The sequence below is a fragment of the Dermacentor variabilis genome, chromosome 7, assembly GCF_050947875.1.
Source record: "Dermacentor variabilis isolate Ectoservices chromosome 7, ASM5094787v1, whole genome shotgun sequence".
NCBI classification, from domain to species: domain Eukaryota; kingdom Metazoa; phylum Arthropoda; class Arachnida; order Ixodida; family Ixodidae; genus Dermacentor; species Dermacentor variabilis.
The window spans coordinates 104,503,399-104,522,776 of NC_134574.1; the positions used below are offsets into that span (position 1 = coordinate 104,503,399).

At 44.6% G+C, this 19,378-nt stretch overlaps 1 protein-coding gene across 1 annotated transcript in view; it reads left to right on the forward strand.

The window, feature by feature from the left end:
• Positions 1–81: 81 nt before the first annotated feature.
• Positions 82–19,378, forward strand: part of LOC142586998 (protein Skeletor, isoforms B/C-like) — a 28,983-nt gene continuing 9,686 nt past the window's right edge. The window contains exons 1-5 of the mRNA XM_075697866.1: positions 82–139; positions 10,891–11,025; positions 11,966–12,038; positions 14,047–14,149; positions 15,527–15,695. Of these exons, the coding sequence (XP_075553981.1) occupies positions 12,034–12,038; positions 14,047–14,149; positions 15,527–15,695 (277 nt within the window). The 5' untranslated portion in view covers positions 82–139; positions 10,891–11,025; positions 11,966–12,033. The remainder of the gene's footprint in view (positions 140–10,890; positions 11,026–11,965; positions 12,039–14,046; positions 14,150–15,526; positions 15,696–19,378) is intronic.

The window sequence follows — 19,378 nt, forward strand, 5'->3', positions numbered from 1 at the left end:
CTTTCTCAAAAAACATGAAAATGAATTTTCTTTTTTTTTGTTTTTGGGCAGTGCTGATCGATTCAAAAGCTGTTTTACCTAGGAGCTCATGGCAGCGGCACATTCCTTTGCGCCGCCGGTGGCCACTGCTGACACCGAGGTGATGTATTTTTTTAACCACTTGAAAGCCGCAGCCACTGCGACACATCTGGACTGCATTTTGCTTCCGTAGTGATCAAGCAGCCGTGACCGTTGGCGCAAAATGCGCCGGCGACAATACGGTCGGAGTATCGCGTTTCAATCGCTGGGCACTGTATAATGTCCAGCTCGAATATCTTAACTTCTGCACTAAGAAAAGTAGCTTGATAATACAAGCGCTACAAGTAGGTCAATGTAACTTCGGGGACTCGGAAAGCAAGGAGAAAAGGTTTCTGTGTGGACATCATCGCCGTACGAGAGGAGCATTGGTGTGCATATCTCTTTTTTCGTTTACCTCCTGACGCAAGGAAAACGTCTTTGCCGTGAGTTTATACGCAATGTACGAGAAAAAATACATGAGTTCTAATATCAGAATATGCCAGCCGGCACCTGTTGCACTTTATGAAAAAAATACCATTCTTTAAAGAGAATCACTTGTCCCTGTGCAGTTATTTGAAGTAGTAGCTTAGCGGGAATAAAAACACGGACACAAGGAAGACAGACAAGGACAAGTGCTTGTCCTTGTCTGTCTTCCTTGTGTCCGTGGTTTTATTCGCACTAAGCTACTACTTCAAATATGGACGACCAACTAGCCCAACAGTCAACTCTTCTACTGTGCAGTTACATCGTACAATCCCAGGGCACGTTAGAAAAATGGTTGAGCGAAAGCGACGTGCTCTTTTTTTTTGCGTGTGTCCGCCTAAAGAATGCTGTCTTCCTAAGAAGCCGAAACCACCCGCGGAACAAAACCCAAACAGCCGCCCGCCCACGGGCGCGCCAATGCACGAGCGGTAGTACATAGACGCGCCGGAGCACACTAGCTCTAAAACGAGCCATGCAACTAGAACGGAGAGAGGGAGGCGCACGGAAAAATTCCCTGTATTCCCCACATAGTGGCAGCACATGACAGAAAAGTAATAGTTAGGAAATTTGCCCGTTTTTTAAACGATGAGACGGCGCCGTAAATATGCGGCATCGACCATTCTTGGACTCGTTCGCGGCGCCGTATATTTACGTCATTGACCTTCAAAGGGTTAATGAGACTGATTAAATAACCGTAGGGGGAACGGAATGCCATTTTCCTATTGTTTTAGGAAATATTTTCGAAATCAATTTTTTTCGCCCTATCCTTGGCTCAAATTGTTCTTTGTGGGAGTCTCTTTCGGCGCTAGAGGAAAGTTGTTTTAAGTAAAGGTCGGTATTCGAATTAAAAGAATTACCGTCTAACATATACAAGAGTTGTAATCTCGCGATTTTTCTACATTCAGGAAGCTGAGGAAATTGAAGAACATCTAACGTATTAATGACACAATCTGTCTCCTAAGGCAGATACAGACCGGGTCACCCCTCACCCCGGCAGTGCTACAACTTGCTTCATTCAGAACTCTATTCGAGTGGTGCGTGCGGTGTTCGTGCTGTGGGTCCGGCGGACCAATGACACATCATGTCGGACTGTGCCAGGTTCCCGACCGAAGCTACATCCTGGACATACCCGCTCGAAGTTGAAAGTGCAGTGCAGTCTACAGACAAGGACACTCAACTATGGGTCGTCCAGCAGGCCCGGGGTGCGCTCGAAAAGCACAAGCCTCATGACCCACCACAAACAGGCCGAACTGGGGTAGTGCAGAGTAGGGCATAACCCTGGGTCGACGCCTGGCCGACGTGACAACGCGTTAAACCGTCTGTTGCCAGCATTTTAATAAGATTATTCCTATCCTATCCTATGTGTGTCGACAATATGAATGGAGCCTGTCTTCTATTGATATTTTCGATCATGTCTATACGACATTTTTGGTTCGGATCACATACAACTAACGCTCACATACTCAACGAGGGATGCACAAAGGTTGCATACGCGGTTTACTTTGCTTCAGAGTAGCAAGCTTTAAATTCCTTCAGAGATGCTACAACCTCCTCTCAGCTTTTGCGCAAACGTCATAATTGTCAGCTTCGGAGTTTAGATCTGAAGATATTGTTGCGCCAAGGTATTTAAAAAGCGTTCACTTGTGTAAGATGGTGTCCGTCAATATGATAGTCAAATGCTAGCATGTTCGAAGTTCTTTTTCTAAGCAGTATGTCTGATGTCACGCTAAAATCACTTTTCATTTTATTCGCGCACCAGGCCACGATGACCTGCATCGCAGAATTTAATACGATTTGGATCTAGTAACTGCTCCACCTGAGTAAAATTAACAATCACCCGCAAAAAACGTAGGGTAATATTTGAAGGAATGGTGTCTGCAACATCATTTATGCAGCACAAGAACAGACCTGGATCCAGTACGGACCCCTGAGGGACGCCGAAGTCACCACCAAAATGGTTGATTTTGCATTGTTTACTTGGACGAATTGTGTTCCGTTAGGTACATTTTTATCTATCCCACAATTTCGAGGTTAATTCCTCGATCTAAAAGCTTTACGATCAGCCCTTCACGAGGAACACGATGAAATGTCTTAGACATGACAAGGCAAATTGAGTCGAGCTCTTCTGTTTCGTTAAGGGATTTTGCAAAGTCGTGGACTATCTTAGGGAGCTGAGTAACCGTTTACAGCTTCCGTCTCTAGCCGTGCTGTTTGGGAAAAAGAATACGAATCTTCAGGTTAATGAAATAAGCTTTTGTACATTATATGCGTAGACATCTTACAAGTACATGTAATGGAAATTGATCCGTAGTTTTGAATTTTGTATTTATTTCCAGATTTAGAAACCTTTACTAAGTAAGCATTTCGGTAGTGGTGTGGTAATATCTGTTGCTGAAGTAATGTATTAAAGGTACCAATAAGTACTTTGCGACCCATTCTGCACAGCACAATAAAAATGCATTGGAAATAAAATCTGGGTAAGCAGTTATGTTCATCTCAATGGCAAAAAAAAATATTGCCTGCTTAGAGAGGAGCTGGAGGTGTAGATTTTAATAAAGAGAAAAGAGAAGAGGTTCGCCTGCAGAGGGTGTCTAACCTGTTACTCCTCACTAGGTAAGGGGAAGTGGGAGATACAGGGAAAACGTAAGAGGCAGGTGATTATGATATTGCAAAATAAACTACCATATACAGTTGTCCAATACGCAAATGCGTGCTTTACACACCTTGCACACAGGAGTAATCTTGTCCGCACAAAGCTTTATCACGCAAACAGATTTCGCACTGTCATAGGTCCTAGAGACGACCGTCCAGGCCCTGCTCAGAGAGAACAACATCCGGCATACCCACGTCCTGCACTGCTGATCTCTGACAGCTGGCGCCTAAATATACGACTAGAAGGGAAGGCTAGTTGGTGGTAATTCATGTTTTGAAGAGTAACAGCACAACGGACAAGGACTTAGGCAAGGAAGATCTCGACACTGGCGCTGACTCAGAAATGAAGTTTATTTCGAGGAATATCACATTGATAAACACGGACCGACAGAGTGCTTTTGTACACACGGGCAACGAGGGGATAAATTATGATAGAAAGAGGATGCAGTGAATAAGTAAAGCCAACGCCGTCATGCTATGAGTGAATAATAGCCACTCTTCTCTCGTGGTGGCTTTTATACATGGAAGGATCGCGGAGTAATAGAAAGGCACCGTCCGAATCCACGTTTCCTTTGGAGGTCTCTTGAATAAAAGAAACGCCACTACTAGACCTGGCAACACTTGCGGACTAAATGTAAAGAAACCCCTAATTCAATTTGCGATTTGGCACGTTTCTCATATTTGGGAAGAGAAACACCGTGCAAGTTTGTACATGCGAACTATTGACGCAGGGCTCGCAGACGCAAAGCACAGCAGCATCAAGCCGACAACACGCTACCGCGCGAGTGGCAGTTCAGGAGATCAGTTCTTCAGTCACGATCCGATGAGCGCGTGTGAGGGAATGGCAGTACATTCTCGCAGGCTAGGAACAATGGCGCACAATACTTTGAGCAAACAGGTTTCGCTGTGTCTTCTGCGCACTGCGTAGACAAACGAATATTGCGCACGCAGGGTAACATTTAACATGACATCGTGAATGTCGTTGGTCGTCAATATCCAAGCGAAGTATCGTCAACGAACGCAAAAGAACAGAAAGCTTCGCTTACATCAATTCCCACAGTCGTGGCATCTGCACGATCTTTTTTTAATCTTGATCGCTGTGTCCTACCAGACAATAAATTTGAAGCACAAAGGGCAATATTGCTCCCAAATGTCCAATATTAAAGCACAGAAGAACTAATCTGCAGACAGATGGACTGAAATGGTCTATACATTTTTAGTAACCACCTTTCAGTCCGTCCTTTCAAATATTCACCTGTCAAATCGTCTGCCAGTAAATTAAGGCGACCCTCAAGGATCGCTTCATAGCCGCATATATTTGTCACGCACATTGTTGACTCATTTCTGCTTGTATCCTTTAACATCGGAATGTTCACCGATAATATTGTCGTTTATCGCACAATACATAAAACACCCGATTGTACATGTCACAGGAGAAATTCACTAACATACTAAAATGTCGTGACCGCTGGTTATAAGCTGCTTCAGTGCAAAAAAAATGTTTTTTTTCTGAAGAAGTAATCTCCTGGTATTTTCTTACCAAACCCGAAACAAACCTGTCCAAGTAACACAGTCATATAACTATATAGCCGGCACTGTGTCTAATGGTCTGTGCTAGTGTATGTATTTTTAATATCACATGATCTGTTAGTAAAAGTTTAGGCTCGTTAAGGTGGCAATCACAGACATGCGCCACAAAACATTAAATTAGTTGTCCCTAAATCACGTTCTTGCGTTCTCTTGGCTAGGTGGTCTTTTAGCGTACCGCATTTCACGTCGCTAGTTTCTTTGTAGGTTATCTAAATTTTACCGCGCCGGTCGCGACTGCGCCATCATTAAGTACCGCGACAGTACAGCAGCAATGACGGCCTCTGTCGAGCCTCTATCGCGATAGACATAACAGGGCGCTAGTAATCATTCAGGCACAACTGCACTGCGCTCGATCGCCATGCCCAGAGAAGAAGATGAGGACAAGGACGAATCGTTCGGTCGGGGCAAGTAAAACAACAACTACCGACAACTCTCTGCCCTGCGCTGAGAGTCCTCCGAGTTGTTGTCGTTTCGCGATTCGTCCAGCTCAAACGATGAGCGTGCATTCAACGCTGGCTCTGCGACTGGCCCACGCATTCCTTGTGATGTGCATTATACCGAAAGGTACGTTTTACTTCCTGTTCCCGTTCTTACGCACGCGACCGGCCACTGTAGACATTGTGGCCATCGCCCATCCTTTCCGCTTCCCTGGGTTTAACTGGTGCACAAAGTGCGGTTTTTGTTCACCGTCATCTGGTAAGCTGGCTCACATTTAACATAAGCGAAACCAGTCAGATGCGGTTACCTACCGATGGTTATGAACAGATCGACTGATGAATTATTTGTGGCAAATAGTCGTAAAGAGATTAGGAACGTACTTAATTACGGCGTACCACTTTTGGTATCTGACATTCATTCAGCTTGTCTTTTGAGGACATGTTCTCTTTTGATGACTTCCCACTGGTTTGGGGTCTCTGGGGTCTCGCTATGTTGTAACCACTTCCCGATAAAAGAAAAAAAACTGTCGGTTAGGTATCATGTAGATGTGGTGTTAAGTTGAAAATGGTATAAGTGATGCCCCTCCATGCCGTGAACACGTAGCTATAGTCAGCAGCTGAGAATATAAACAAAATGGATGAAAATGAGCATTAAAGTTTCGATGATCGTGACCATATTATTATTATTATTATTATTATTATTATTATTATTATTATTATTATTATTATTATTATTAGTGGCACCCAACTTAAACTGGGCGGTGACAAATCGTCACCTAGCCGGCATAAGGTAATCGGGTATGCTATACGTACATAATTTTATTTCTGGTATTATTGTATATACTTAGTTAATATTTTTATCTCTTGTTCAGAAGTTCATATACCTTCTACTGCACCCGCCATGGTTGCTTAGTGGCGACGGCTTTGGGCTGCTCAGGAAAAGGTCATGGGATCAAATCCCCGCCACGGCGGCCGCATTTCAATGGGGCCATATGCGGAAACACCTCTGTACTTTTTAGGTGCGCGTTAAAGAACTCCAAGTGGTGGAAATTATTCCGCCTTCCCTCACTACGGCGTGCCTCATAATCAGATCGTGGTTTTGGCGCGTAAAACCACATAATTTAATTTTATGTAAGTTCACATAATTTACATATTTTTGCATAATTTAATGCGGCGTATGTCTACCTATGCGCGATATTTACTACTAGTGCCATTTGCCGTGTATGCGCTACCTTGCACGTGTTCACACGGTATCCGGAATGTTTTCGCGGATGCCCACGCTCTCGTCGCGTCGTAGCCTTTGCGTACATTGAAACACATGGTGTACTTGGCACCCTTCTCACGGATTTGGCGTATCCTTAATCTTGCTATCTTCCGGCCACTTCTAGAAAAACGAGTCAACCACGTGTCGACGTTAAAAGGAACAGAATCGACACAAATGCGTGTGAAATACGATACGAATAAAATACGAAATGAGTAAGTAAACAACATAATAAAAGCGATAAAGAGGCTAAACAAGGATATATAATCACAATTTCTTTATTCAATCATTTGAACCACCATGTACGTCGACCTCCTATTCGCTAGCATCGAGATTTGTTTGACTCTTCCTTTTTTTTTTTTGCGTCGTCACTTTCGGAACTACGTCCAATTCCACATCAATGGTTCAAATCACAAAGCTTTTTTTATCTTACGCACATATAACTGTTGGCATAGCATCTTCGTCAATAATATGTTAAGCATCAGAATTGGCGGTAACTTCCTCTCACGACGAATTCTTTTCGCGAGGCTTTATTGTTAATACAGGCCCTGCTGTTCCGCTGCTTCGCCAAATTTTTTATGATACCTAACTGCATGTGGTGCTCTGTACCTTTGGGCCCTTCCTTGGATTTCGTGGGCGCGTACTGTGCAAACTCTTCTGTGTGGTAGCAAAACTTATTTAAAAATAAATATTGCCACTTCAACCCAAAATTGAATCACTCAAACCGATAGCAAATTTTTGCATTGGGCTCGGGCACCTCACATCCTGTTCTAACAAAATGTTATTTCCGCGGGATGGGAGAAGCATCCAATGCGACAGTAAAATAGTAGACAGCTATACAAAGTAAACATAATAGCTTTATCTGCCGTATAAGCTCTTAAGCATTCCTTTACTAACTAAGTTAACAATCATGGTGTCATGCGCGCACAAGCAAACCTGAACACATCTCACTCGATGAACAAGCAGTCGCTGTCAAAATCCTGAAGTGAGAAGGCAAAGGCAAAGCACCCAAAGCGATAGCAAGGTTTACCGTCGCTTTCAACCTCTTAGGATTGTGTTTTAACGATACGTTGGGGCGACACATTTGTGCGACTCAGTGTGCGAGGGAATGGGACCTGCGCACTGGGAACAGCGTCCTGACAGCTAATACACGTCTCAGCACACAGACCACTTGGGAACCGCCACAGTCGTCACCGAGACGCCGCCCATCTGTGGTGTACGAGATGAGACCGAACGAAAAACGTCGGAGTTTGTAGAAGCATTTAAAGCGGGCTTGTTGGAACCTATCAATTCTTGGGCTCCGCACACACAAACGAAACACGAGAAGTGGACAGGAAAAGCACTGGTCTAACAAATGAAAGTATTTATTTCAAGAAAAAAATTTATGTAGCCAGTAGCCAGGAAAGCCACGTGGATTGCTTACAAAAAGTCATTGTACACTCACGAACAATCAATAAGCGAGATCCCTTCGTTTGCCAGGGAACTGAAGGCTGACTTGTACAAGTGTTATTGTTCTCAACTATGTTGTATGCCTCAGCAATCTCACATGTGCGCTGGTCGTGATGTTTCATAATGATCGAGGTATACTCAAAGGAATGCACCACGCCGCAATCCCGACAATGGCAGGCAAGATATCACGACACCAGTCCCTGTAAAGAATTGGCATGTTTACACAGCCGGATATTTACACACCGGCCCATCTGCCCTATGTAGACAGGCAGACCCGGCTGTATTCGATGCAGTAGTACTGCACAAGATACCTTGCACGTGTGGCAAGGTCTAGGTGGGACCGACTGGCCGGTGTGTGAATATGAGGCTACGTGAACATGCAAATTCCTTAAAGGGAGTGGTGTCGTCGCATCTCGCTATCCATTGCCGTGATTGCGGCTGCGCCACCATCATTATTCAATTACACATTTTTATTCAGTTACCCATATTCTTTATTCGTTATTACTCGATCATTACGAAACAGCACGGTCAGCGCACACGTGAGATTGTCGAATCATACGAGATCATCAAGAACAAGAACATTTGTATAAGACGTCAGTTTTCCGGGCAAAAGAAGTCACGTTTTGCGATCGTGAGTGTACGATAACTATTTATATGTTCTCCACATTACTTTCATAATTACTGCTTACATAATATTTGTCAAACAAAAACTTTCAGTTGTTAGACTAGCGTTTATCCTACTTTCTGGTGTTTCCTTTGTGCGAGCGCTGGCCAAGGACGGTGTTTGCAGCTTGATGTTTACCGCCTCTTGTACTCAGACGACTGCGTGAATAACGCCAGGGGGATGGGGGGGCAAGGCCACTGTCGAATGCGATCACTAGCGTTCCGGCTTCGCCGCCGTGAAGCATGCGCTAGCGTTTATGACGAGAACACTCATGCCAGAAGCGGAAGGCACAATCCTGTATACTAACTCATTTGGCGAGCCGACTGAGCGTAACGTGAAACTGCGTCCACTGGGCCTCGCCGCTTTTCGAGCCAAGTGCATTATGCCTCTGGCGTCACTATAAGCCTTCTGATCCACCATGCACGCACCGTGCATGCGTCGTCGATACCGTACACAGCTCGACGGCGGCGTTGACTGCAGGAGCGCGCCTGAGTTGTCAGTAAAATTGCAATAAAAATGGTGGGTGAGGCCGGGTGGTTCTTCCGATGGTGTTGTCAGTTTTGCTGCAGTACCAATGAGTTAAGGCAAACTCATGCGTTAAACGAAGAAATACGCAAAGGATCCTCAATATTCGCTGAGACATTTGAAAGTTTTAAGACTGTCCGTAAGCCTCATAGCTTTTACGGAACGCCTGGTTAGAGGAGCCAGTGGACGGTAGAATTTGCGCTCGTAGCGACATACTGAAAGGCTTAGTCCACCTGCTACGCTTTTGAAACATTTTTCATTTATTTGAGCGCGGTCTTCAAAGAATGCTTCATTCCGATATCCATTATATGAACACTCCAGGCGCATTTTTCCGTCGCCGTCACATTGACGCTCCGTGTTAAGACCAAGGGCGATAAGAACGTCGCCGTGCGTCGTATGCTGTGTGTGTGAGTGAAATCACGCGAGGGAAGCCGACGATCGCGGCTCAATCTGGCACGCGCAAAGGAAGAAAGCGGAGAGCAAACGCGCCGCCTCCCGTCGCGCGACAGACCATGGTCCTTGCTAAATTTGGCACGCGCAAAGGAAGAAAGCGGAGAGCAAACGCGCCGCCTCCCGTCGCGCGACAGACCATGGTCCTTGCTAAATTTGGCGCGCGCAAAGGAAGAAAATGAAGAGAGAACGCGCCGCCTCCCGTCGCGCGAAAGACCATGGTCCTTGCTCAATTTGACGGGTGCTAAGGAAGAAAGCGGAGAGCAAACGCGCCGCCTCCCGTCGCGTGAAAGACCATGGTCCTTGCTCAATTTGACGGGCGCTAAGGAAGAAAGCGGAGAGCAAACGCGCCGCCTCCCGTCGCGTGAAAGACCATGGTCCTTGCTCAATTTGACGGGCGCTAAGGAAGAAAGCGGAGAGCAAACGCGCCGCCTCCCGTCGCGTGAAAGACCATGGTCCTTGCTCAATTTGACGGGCGCTAAGGAAGAAAGCGGAGAGCAAACGCGCCGCCTCCTGTCGCGTGAAAGGCCATGGTCCTTGCTCAATTTGACGGGCGCTAAGGAAGAAAGCGGAGAGCAAACCCGCCGCCTCCCGTCGCGTGAAAGACCATGGTCCTTGCTCAATTTGACGGGCGCTAAGGAAGAAAGCGGAGAGCAAACGCGCCGCCTCCCGTCGCGTGAAAGACCATGGTCCTTGCTCAATTTGACGGGCGCTAAGGAAGAAAGCGGAGAGCAAACGCGCCGCCTCCCGTCGCGTGAAAGACCATGGTCCTTGCTCAATTTGACGGGCGCTAAGGAAGAAAGCGGAGAGCAAACGCGCCGCCTCCCGTCGCGTGAAAGACCATGGTCCTTGCTCAATTTGGCGCGCTCAAAGGAAGAAAGCGAAGAGCGAATTGGTGTCATCAGAACAATGGCAGGTAACGTACCTGAATATGGTTGCGCGGCCCTTGTAACATTCGGCACTCCTTAGAGAGCCGCAGGCACCATTGTTTGTACGCAAAGACTTTCACACGTCCGATATTTAGACGCTTGTAGCACTGAAACTTTTTGGCATAGGTGAACGAGGAAGGTGGCTACTATTACGTGCCTGGAGATGGAGCAATCCTTGAACACCATATAACCAAGCTACAGCGCTTGCACCGAAAACGACCGATGTGCATGGTTGTAGCGAATTCGATATGAGGCTTATAAGCAACACGAGTTGCGAATTCGCGGTCACCATACTACTACAGCATTCGGTTGATACATACACAACCGACAAACAACTATGCTTCATTGACACATTCGTTCATAATACGCGGTTGCACTGCCTTTTTCTCGCAGGTACCGTAGCTGTGTACCACGGGAAGCTTATCGGCTCGATCACCACCTACTATCACAATTTCAGGGGTACTGTGTATGCCGCTACTGCTAAGAGCATCGTCATTACGGACCTCAACTACGATGGAGGGGGTCCCGGTAGGTCTACTTCATTGCGTTGATGCTTTTGCATCGAGACATCGGCACATTGTTCTCAGTTTACTTTACTAGCCACAAATATTTTTATGTTCGGCAGGATATCTAAAATTACCAGTGGCAGTTAGTACGATGACGTCATCAGAGCTATAATAATTTTAAAGGCGGCACAATATCTGTAAGATAAGTCGCCCTGTAAGACGTTACGATTTACAAATCTTCGTAGATTAAGTTGTAGGTATTGCTGTTTAGCATATGCTGCTTTTGAGGCATTGAAACTGGTAAGTGGTAGTAGCATGCATGAGTATAACCAGATATTAACTCAATTTTATTAAAACCCGCATAAAATTGTTTGCAATGTTCACTGGTGTTCAAGTATTTTCATTAAAGCCTTCTTTGCGCTTGGTGGAATAAGTTAGCCGGGAAGGCGAAAATATTCAGCAGTGTATTTCTCAAATGAATGTGTTGAATCTTCGGCTGATATTCTGCCCGCAGTATTTGAAACTGGAGTTTTAGTGCTTGCGTCCATCGGCCAAAGATGCGTTTGAAGGCAGTGCAATAACTGCCTCCTAATGATTTAATCTGTTTATTTGACTAAGTTCTAGTGCACTACACTGGTTTGACTTTATTATTTTCTTTGGCAGCTTGCGATACCCAAGTGTAGCCTGGCGGGGCATACAATCTTCTACAGTTCTTAGTATTTTTTATAATCCCACCTGAACACACTTGTCTATGCTTCCGGGTCGGTGGCTTGGCAACGTAACAATCTTGGCTTTAGTGGGAAATTAGAACTATCACTATTTTCTGGGGGGAACCAGGAGAAATCTGCTGCACTGCTGCTGAAGCGTATGCCTTCTACCTAGCTTGTAACGGTCCGTGAGGATTAAAACCAGTCGAAATTCTAAATGGCTTGAACACGTCCACTTTACTTACACGCTTGCAGCTGCCCATTTTTGGGCTGGTTCCAACGTTGGATTGGACAATCATGGCGACCAGCTGCTTGACGAAGAAATGAGGTGCGTACAGTGTGTACCTGGTGTATCTAGACACCAACAAAGAGTCACAAGTGACGAGAGAAATAACGACAGTAGGAAATGACAATGTGCTGTCAAGATTCGACATCTTTATCGCCTATGCTTCCTGGACAGAAATGAATAGTTATCGAGAAAGACAGAGAGGGCAAGCGTGGTTGTGTGAAGGTGCCGCTGGCCACGTCAACACTCGTGCGTGTATCGGCTCTGTGCCTAATATTTATTTAGCTGTCTGCAGCCCCCCATCACTTTGCAAGGTGTCTACACTGTCTCCAAAAGTGGGCTATGCTTACAAAATATGGACAGTTTGCACCCTTAACTCACCACAATGAACTTTCCCGGAGCTAGGAACGTCTAGCAAATACAAAGAGAAGTAAAACAAACAGGTGTGCCTAAAGCAGCAAGAGAGCTCATACTTGTGCGACAAACTACGCGTAGTTTCCTTCACTGCGCACTTACAAACGCCGTTTTAAGAGGTTTCTGCCGTACACTGAGTCTCTTAATAAGCGCCGCGTACGGGCATTTGGGCCACAATAGCAAAGCCCCAATGGAAACCACTCGTACTTAATACGTTGCTCGTCTTTCCTTCCCTTTCGCCTCTCGCTGTCTTCTTTCCTTTTAGATTTCTTTCGCGCTAAAAAGCAGCATGTTAAGTAAATACCAACTCGCCCAAGAACAAGTTAAACCACTGGTAGTACGTGCTTGCAATTTTCTAGTGATATCGCCCGAGTTTGGACCGCATGGCTTGTCCGTGGTCTTGTAGTGGTGAGGGGCACTTCTGAAGGGAAGAGAGCAGCAGATACAATCCACATTGGAAATTGCCTTTCACGCTGCTGCATACTGTCACCGATTCCACCGGCCTTCACAGCTACAAGACCGCTGACACGCCGTGTGATTGACACCAGCGCGGTGTTATGCGAATTTGCAAATGTGTAACATCTTTTTCCTAACAGCACTCCTGAATGCGTGAACCAAGCACATCATAGCTCTTTTTATTTGGCATCATTTGTTCCAGTCTAGCCACAAAAATATTTTTCGGAGTTATAAGTTTCTAGTATATTAACATATAAGCCTTGGCGCTAATTAAATAACGACTCTTCCGTGTATACAAGACGGACTTTACGTGACGTTCGGAGCTCAAAATCAAGTGATGATATAAGTAAACATCATAATATTTTTGATATTCTGAACTTTTATGTTTCAATGTCCCCGAAGTAAATAAATGGCAGAAGTTCGAGAAAAATAATACTATATTTTAACAAACCCATCATTTGAAATTAAGAACGATCTTCAAGAAAGCGAACAATTATCTGCGCCACTCGAAGCGACAACAAAGCTTTGCCAAATCCATGTGCAAATGCATGCTGCCGTGTTGCCATACTCTCAGCATGCGTACGCCATGTCAGCACGTTTCCATTTAATATTGTTATTAAGAAACTATTTGCTGGAGAGTGAGCTTTTGGTATCAGCCAGTGTACTAGTTCATTAGGAAAGAGAGAGACGCTTCGATGCGCTCTTTTAATTTCTGCAGCTAAAGCACCTTATTGTCGGCGCCGTTTATTTTATATCTTTGTTTTATTATCGCAAGTTCAATAGCCTGCGCGCTGCTAATACACGATGGCTTTCTGTATATGTTTCAATCTTTTGTTCACTTTGGCTAATTACTTTAGTTTGATTACCTGAAGCCCGTAATCTTTTGAAATCGATAAAATCTGAAAGACTATAGCGAGCGTAAATCTTTTTACAAAATTACATGTATTTAGCCTCGAGCCAAAGATGCGCACAAAGTATGCGTTCTCCTAGGGTTGAAACGTGCAATAACGATCACCCCCGAAGGCGTGGCAGGTACATGCAGTTTTTATCTGTGAATGGCTGCTGACAAAAATACTGGGAACGTTATACCTCTTGGCTTCGGATTACGCTCGAGAATCTCTGCGTGCAATATCGGTGTGCAACGCGACAACGCAAGCTATTGTATTTGCTCATTTCGTAGCACCAAGGTATTGAAGCCCTACAAGAATGCCACGGTTTTCCTGAGGTTGCCCAGGAAGATCACTGAATACAAGTCTTTGGGCATCTACTGCGAACTGTTCGGGGTATGTGGTGCTTCTCGGTATTTTTTCAGTGGTTATGCTAGGTAAATAATCCATCAGAGCTTTTGAAATCACCGCTGATAGCTCAGTGAACGTTCTGCCACAATTGCATTATTACAGCTTCGACAGGACACTTGGCTCTCTTGAGGCCACCTTTAACCCTTTTATTAAAAGAGTGATTATCACCACCAGCGGCTATCAAATATTAACCACAGAAAACGTTTTGCGCGACGACAGTAAAGCCCTATCTTCTTGATCTTTCGTAGAAGATTATGCGCCAACTGTATTTAAACAGACCAATGCTGACTTATCACGCCAAAAATCACCTATTCTAGTGGCGGTTGAAACATTTTGTGAAATTGACCCGTAGACGGTAGCATTCATTATATAGTTAACGGCGTCACCTGCTCAGTTGTTCCAAATTAATATGTACACTCCAGGCGCATTTAAGCCGTCCACCTCGGCGTTGCCGTGATGTTCCACATAAAGTCCAAGTGCGATAACATCACGACCGCGCGCCGTATGCTTTAGGTGCGAATGAAAGCGTCGCGCGAGGGTGAGTCGACGATGGTGGTTCAATCTGGCGCGCGCAGAGGAGGAAGGCGGGGACAAAGCGCATCGTCTTCCATCGGGCGCAAGGCATCGGGAAGGGGGGAGGGGTACTATTCCGGTGGCGGCTGCATATAGAGCGACCGAGCGCGGCCGTGCGGGCCCTATATTGAAAGCGATCTGCGATGGGGACAGAGTGCGCCGAGTGCTGATAGCTTCCGGTGCGCTGTGTTCTCGCCGCTCAGTATGCGTTGAGGGGAGAGGCAGCACGAAGGACAATTCGCTCGCTGCTGCTGTCGTGCTTCGTCGCCCCAGCAGTTTGACAGTGAGGGTCCGCGGTCATCGAGTAAGATGCGTTCATGTGTGCTTGTTTGCGCGTGACATCATGCTTGTTAATTTAGTTGGTAAGCCAACGTTTACAAGTTCATACGGCCAATAAAACTGCTATTCTTACTTTGTGTAACTGTTTAAGAATTTGCTATCGCAATCGATGCTTCGCTTTTAGGATGAAAGTGCGACTTTTTCACCTCGCTATAAGCGCGCAATCTTGCACACAATACAATACCATAAGATAAGTTAGGAATCATCTGTCTTTCATCATTTTTTTTCAATCAGGCAGCGCAGTCGCTTATCAGTGACCATCGAATGCTACCGGTGGAGATTGGTAGGTGAATGTGAATGATCATTTGAGAGGCGTCGCTCGGTGAATTTCTATTGCCACGCTAGTGTTCACTGCGATTTATATTTGGTTTACGAATTGTTCTCAAGCATACAATATTAGATTTTTTGTTCATTTGTTTTAATGACCAACGTGTCAAACTTGCATCGAAGGCTGACTTCGGCAACGTCCAGATCCCGACCGACTACGAGCTGCCCAAGGAGCAGAGCCTCGGCAGGCTGACGGCCAAACAGCACAACACAATGGCTGCGGAAGTCATCCTGAAGGATAGCGCCACAATTATTCTCAAGGGATTTGAGTACAGCGCCGCCTGTCCAGGATGTAAGCTGGCCTACACTATTGTGCATACTTTTTGGCAATAGAAATGCAAAAGCGGAGAGCTAAAATATTTTTCCCGCATTCCTTGCAAAGCGAGACTACACAATAGTAGTAAATCATTCGTTTATTTTTTTTCTCTTGACCAATAGCTGTTATCACGTCGGAGATGCCGTCGGCAGTGCTGCTTTAATCTCTCGCACGATGTGTAATTCCTTGGACTTCGCTTAACTTCATTATCACCCACTTGAGCAATTCTTGTGTGAAATAAAGATACTTCGCAGCTTAAGCTGCATAGCCGAGCAAGAGCGGGTGTTTTACGCTGGGCAAAATTACGCTAACGAAAGCCAGCCAGAAATGCGTAATCATCAATGAAATTTATAGAATACATTGTCAGAAATGCTCAACGCTGTACATACTAAAACGAAATTCTTTCTAGAGCTGGGCTCGTTTTTTTTTAACGTGGGAGCTAACATTAATTAATGGCAGACCACTGCGGTTGGTCTCGTAGCGCTGTGCTGGTTCTGAGCACCATACGTGATCAGTCGATTATCTCCTCAGTCCCAACATGATTATTTATTGATTTGGCGGTTCATTCTTTCGTTCTGAATAAGAAGTTGAAACAAGAACGTTGGCGAATATTTTGAAGTTGGCAATTAGGTTGAATATTTAATTTTTGCGCATATGCATAAGGGGACATAATTATATTTAAGAAAGAAGTCCCACAGAAAACACTTCAGTGGGATTTTTATCATTTATGTTACAAAGAATACCAAAACTGCTAAACGGTAAATAAAATATGGTAAGAACAATATTCGAGTAAAAATGCCAGCAGTTGACGCATTACAGAAATTAGGGTAAGATAATACCAAACGCGCGAAATAATTCAGAAACACAAAACATAAAAACTGCAGTTTATCTCACAAATGAACATATGCGTGAATCTTGCTATTGGTTACGTACAAATAAAATCATAAAGCTGGCGTTTATAACACGGCACATAAAAAGCATATTTATATAAGGCAAGAGATTCCAGAATTTAATTAGAATAAAACCAGCTATTTGACACTTAAATGGTACGGACCTCGAAAAGTAAAAAAGATTGTGTGGAGAAAAAAGTGTACCATTTTAATTAGCAAGTTTTCGCATGAAATCAACTTTGAGAAGGTTATGGTCTTGAAATGATAGATATGCAGCGTAATGTCATGAGAAATAACATGAGTCAGTTGCTTAGTTTCTACAAACGGTAAGCTGTGAACTCCTAAGTTACTTTGCAGCTGCGAAAATTTTTCAAAATATGTAGGTCCCGAATTTGCGGTAATCGGCATATTGTACTTCATCCTACAACGCGGCCAATTCATGTAGCCTCAATTCGCAAATAAAGAATGCCTATCTTCTGGGGGTGTATCTTTACAGTATAAAAAAAAGCCTGAATTCGGTCTTCCTGTGACTATTGCTAGCTGAGATGGTAGTAGTTGTGTTTTCTGAAGAAGGGCAAGTTCAGCTAGAGGTACATCACAAGGGTATATCATTTACACAAAGGCAGTTTTCACCTTTGGAACTTAGGTTTTTCAAGTTGGAAGTGCCTCATGCTGCCATTCCTCAGGCTCGTAGTTGGGCACGGCCCCACGGGTCTCTTCTATTATTTAGAACTAGGATGTTATCCATAAGCAGTGACTTCCCACCAGCTCCACTTGAACAGTGACCTTTGCTTTCTTCGGTGTGCTACTACATCAACACAAATATATCTGCGACAATCAATGATAATCTCGTGCTCTTACTCTCAGGTATGGATCCGTGTTATTACCGCGTATTACATTCTCAGTTCCGGACGACTCCGTCTACTTCGTGCTGTGTCTTCTATTGCTGCTTATATTCACGTTAGAAGCGGCCGCAATTTTCTTATTTCTATTCCTTGTTGCTTGTCCGCATTAGTGGAAATTTGAGGCCTCAAATTTTGCGCGCCTCCTCCTCTCCATCATTCTTCCTTAGACTCCTATCACCGTTTTTGTATTATACCAAAAGGCATGGTTCTCAGCCGACTTGATCTATAAAATGAAGGGGCACTGGAAGGGGCATGACATGAATACCGGGCCACGCAGTTAGTGCGAATCCTTCTCCGGAGCATGCGTATATGGTCCAAAGTAATACAAGCATATGACCGTTCCTAATTTTATGTAGCAATGTGCTCAGTCATGCGTTCAAGTAGCAAAAAAAAAGCCTCCCAATTCAGGGCTGAATTCATCACTATCGTGTGCAGAAAACATTTTCATGGCCTGGCTGCTCACGTTATTTTAACAGCGATGCCAAATTGTGTTTAGACTGTATTGCCTTACTCCTCGCGCTGAACACAGGAAGCGCAAGTGCCTGTTGTCACTAATTCGCGACAACGAACGCAGAAATCAAGGCATTCCGCTGCTATATTAGCATTCAGGTATACTATATATTTATTGAACCGATAATCTCGAAGTACCGGAGAAAAAAATATTTTTTACAGCCATTATCACGTTAGATAAAGGTCCATAAAAACGGAACGTTGTGACCTTGCATGTAGCTGATATCAGGCAAGTTGCCTCGATGCGCTCTAGTTTCTCGTTGAGTTTATTGTCACTAAGTGGTGCTTCCATACGTTAATACGCAATAGCTCTTATCGAGAAAACGATAAGAGCAGAGACCTAAACGACCCCGGAATTATCGCGCGTATACATATCGCATGACTCAGAAGGGTTTGGGTGCGAGCTAGTTGGTACGGATCATTCATATTTAAAACAGCGCAACAAACACGGACAAGGGAGGACACAGGATGCAGCGCTCGTCCTGTGTCCTCTCTTGTCCGTGTTTTTTGAGCTGTTTTAGATATGAACATATCGCATGTTGCAACTTCGCTGCCCAGGGCGTTATGAGGTTCAATGGAGAAATTGTGATGCAAAGAATTAACTTCAGCAGATGTGCTCGTTCTGAACAGGTTAGCTTGGCCGTGGTGCTTAAGTTAACAAGTTGGTAGTTGAGTGCTGATATCAGTAGGCATGTAGTTTGACTCGGCAAATGGTCCGTCGCAAATATCGTGTTAGCGGTTTGAAGTCCTTATCGCCGTTTTACTTAATTTTCTGACACCAAGCGAATCGTTTTATCACATTGAATATTACCGAACAGTATGCATGCTGTTTTTGTAAGCCTATGGTAAATTTTTTTGATGTTTATTTCTTGTCTTGAAGCAATCAGCAATATAATTTAGCAAGGCACCACGCTATCAGACCGTTGAAATCATTACGGACTTGCATGATTGATCTTAGTGAGTAGTGAAAGGCGACTAGTCAGCACAATAGGCTGGTTGGAACGAGACAACAGTTCACTGTTGTGACAGTGGCCAATATAGTAAGTGAATAAAGTGAGAGACTGAGCTCTAGTCATAACAAATTCGCTGTATTTCTGTAGACAATCATTTCTGAGTTCTCTCCCATTGACTTATAGAAGGCGTGAGAAAACTATTTCTTCCTAGATACACTTAAGAAGCGTGTATACTTATGAGCAATATATTCGCTCTGGAATGCGGCAGAGCCAATGCTCTTGCATATTCCCGCAGCTGTTTACGCATTCTCATGACACTTATACCCCGTGTCTGACCGCCGTTTTGAAACGTTACTCTATGCACATTTTATGCTTTGAAGAGTTTTTATTCCATTGCAGTG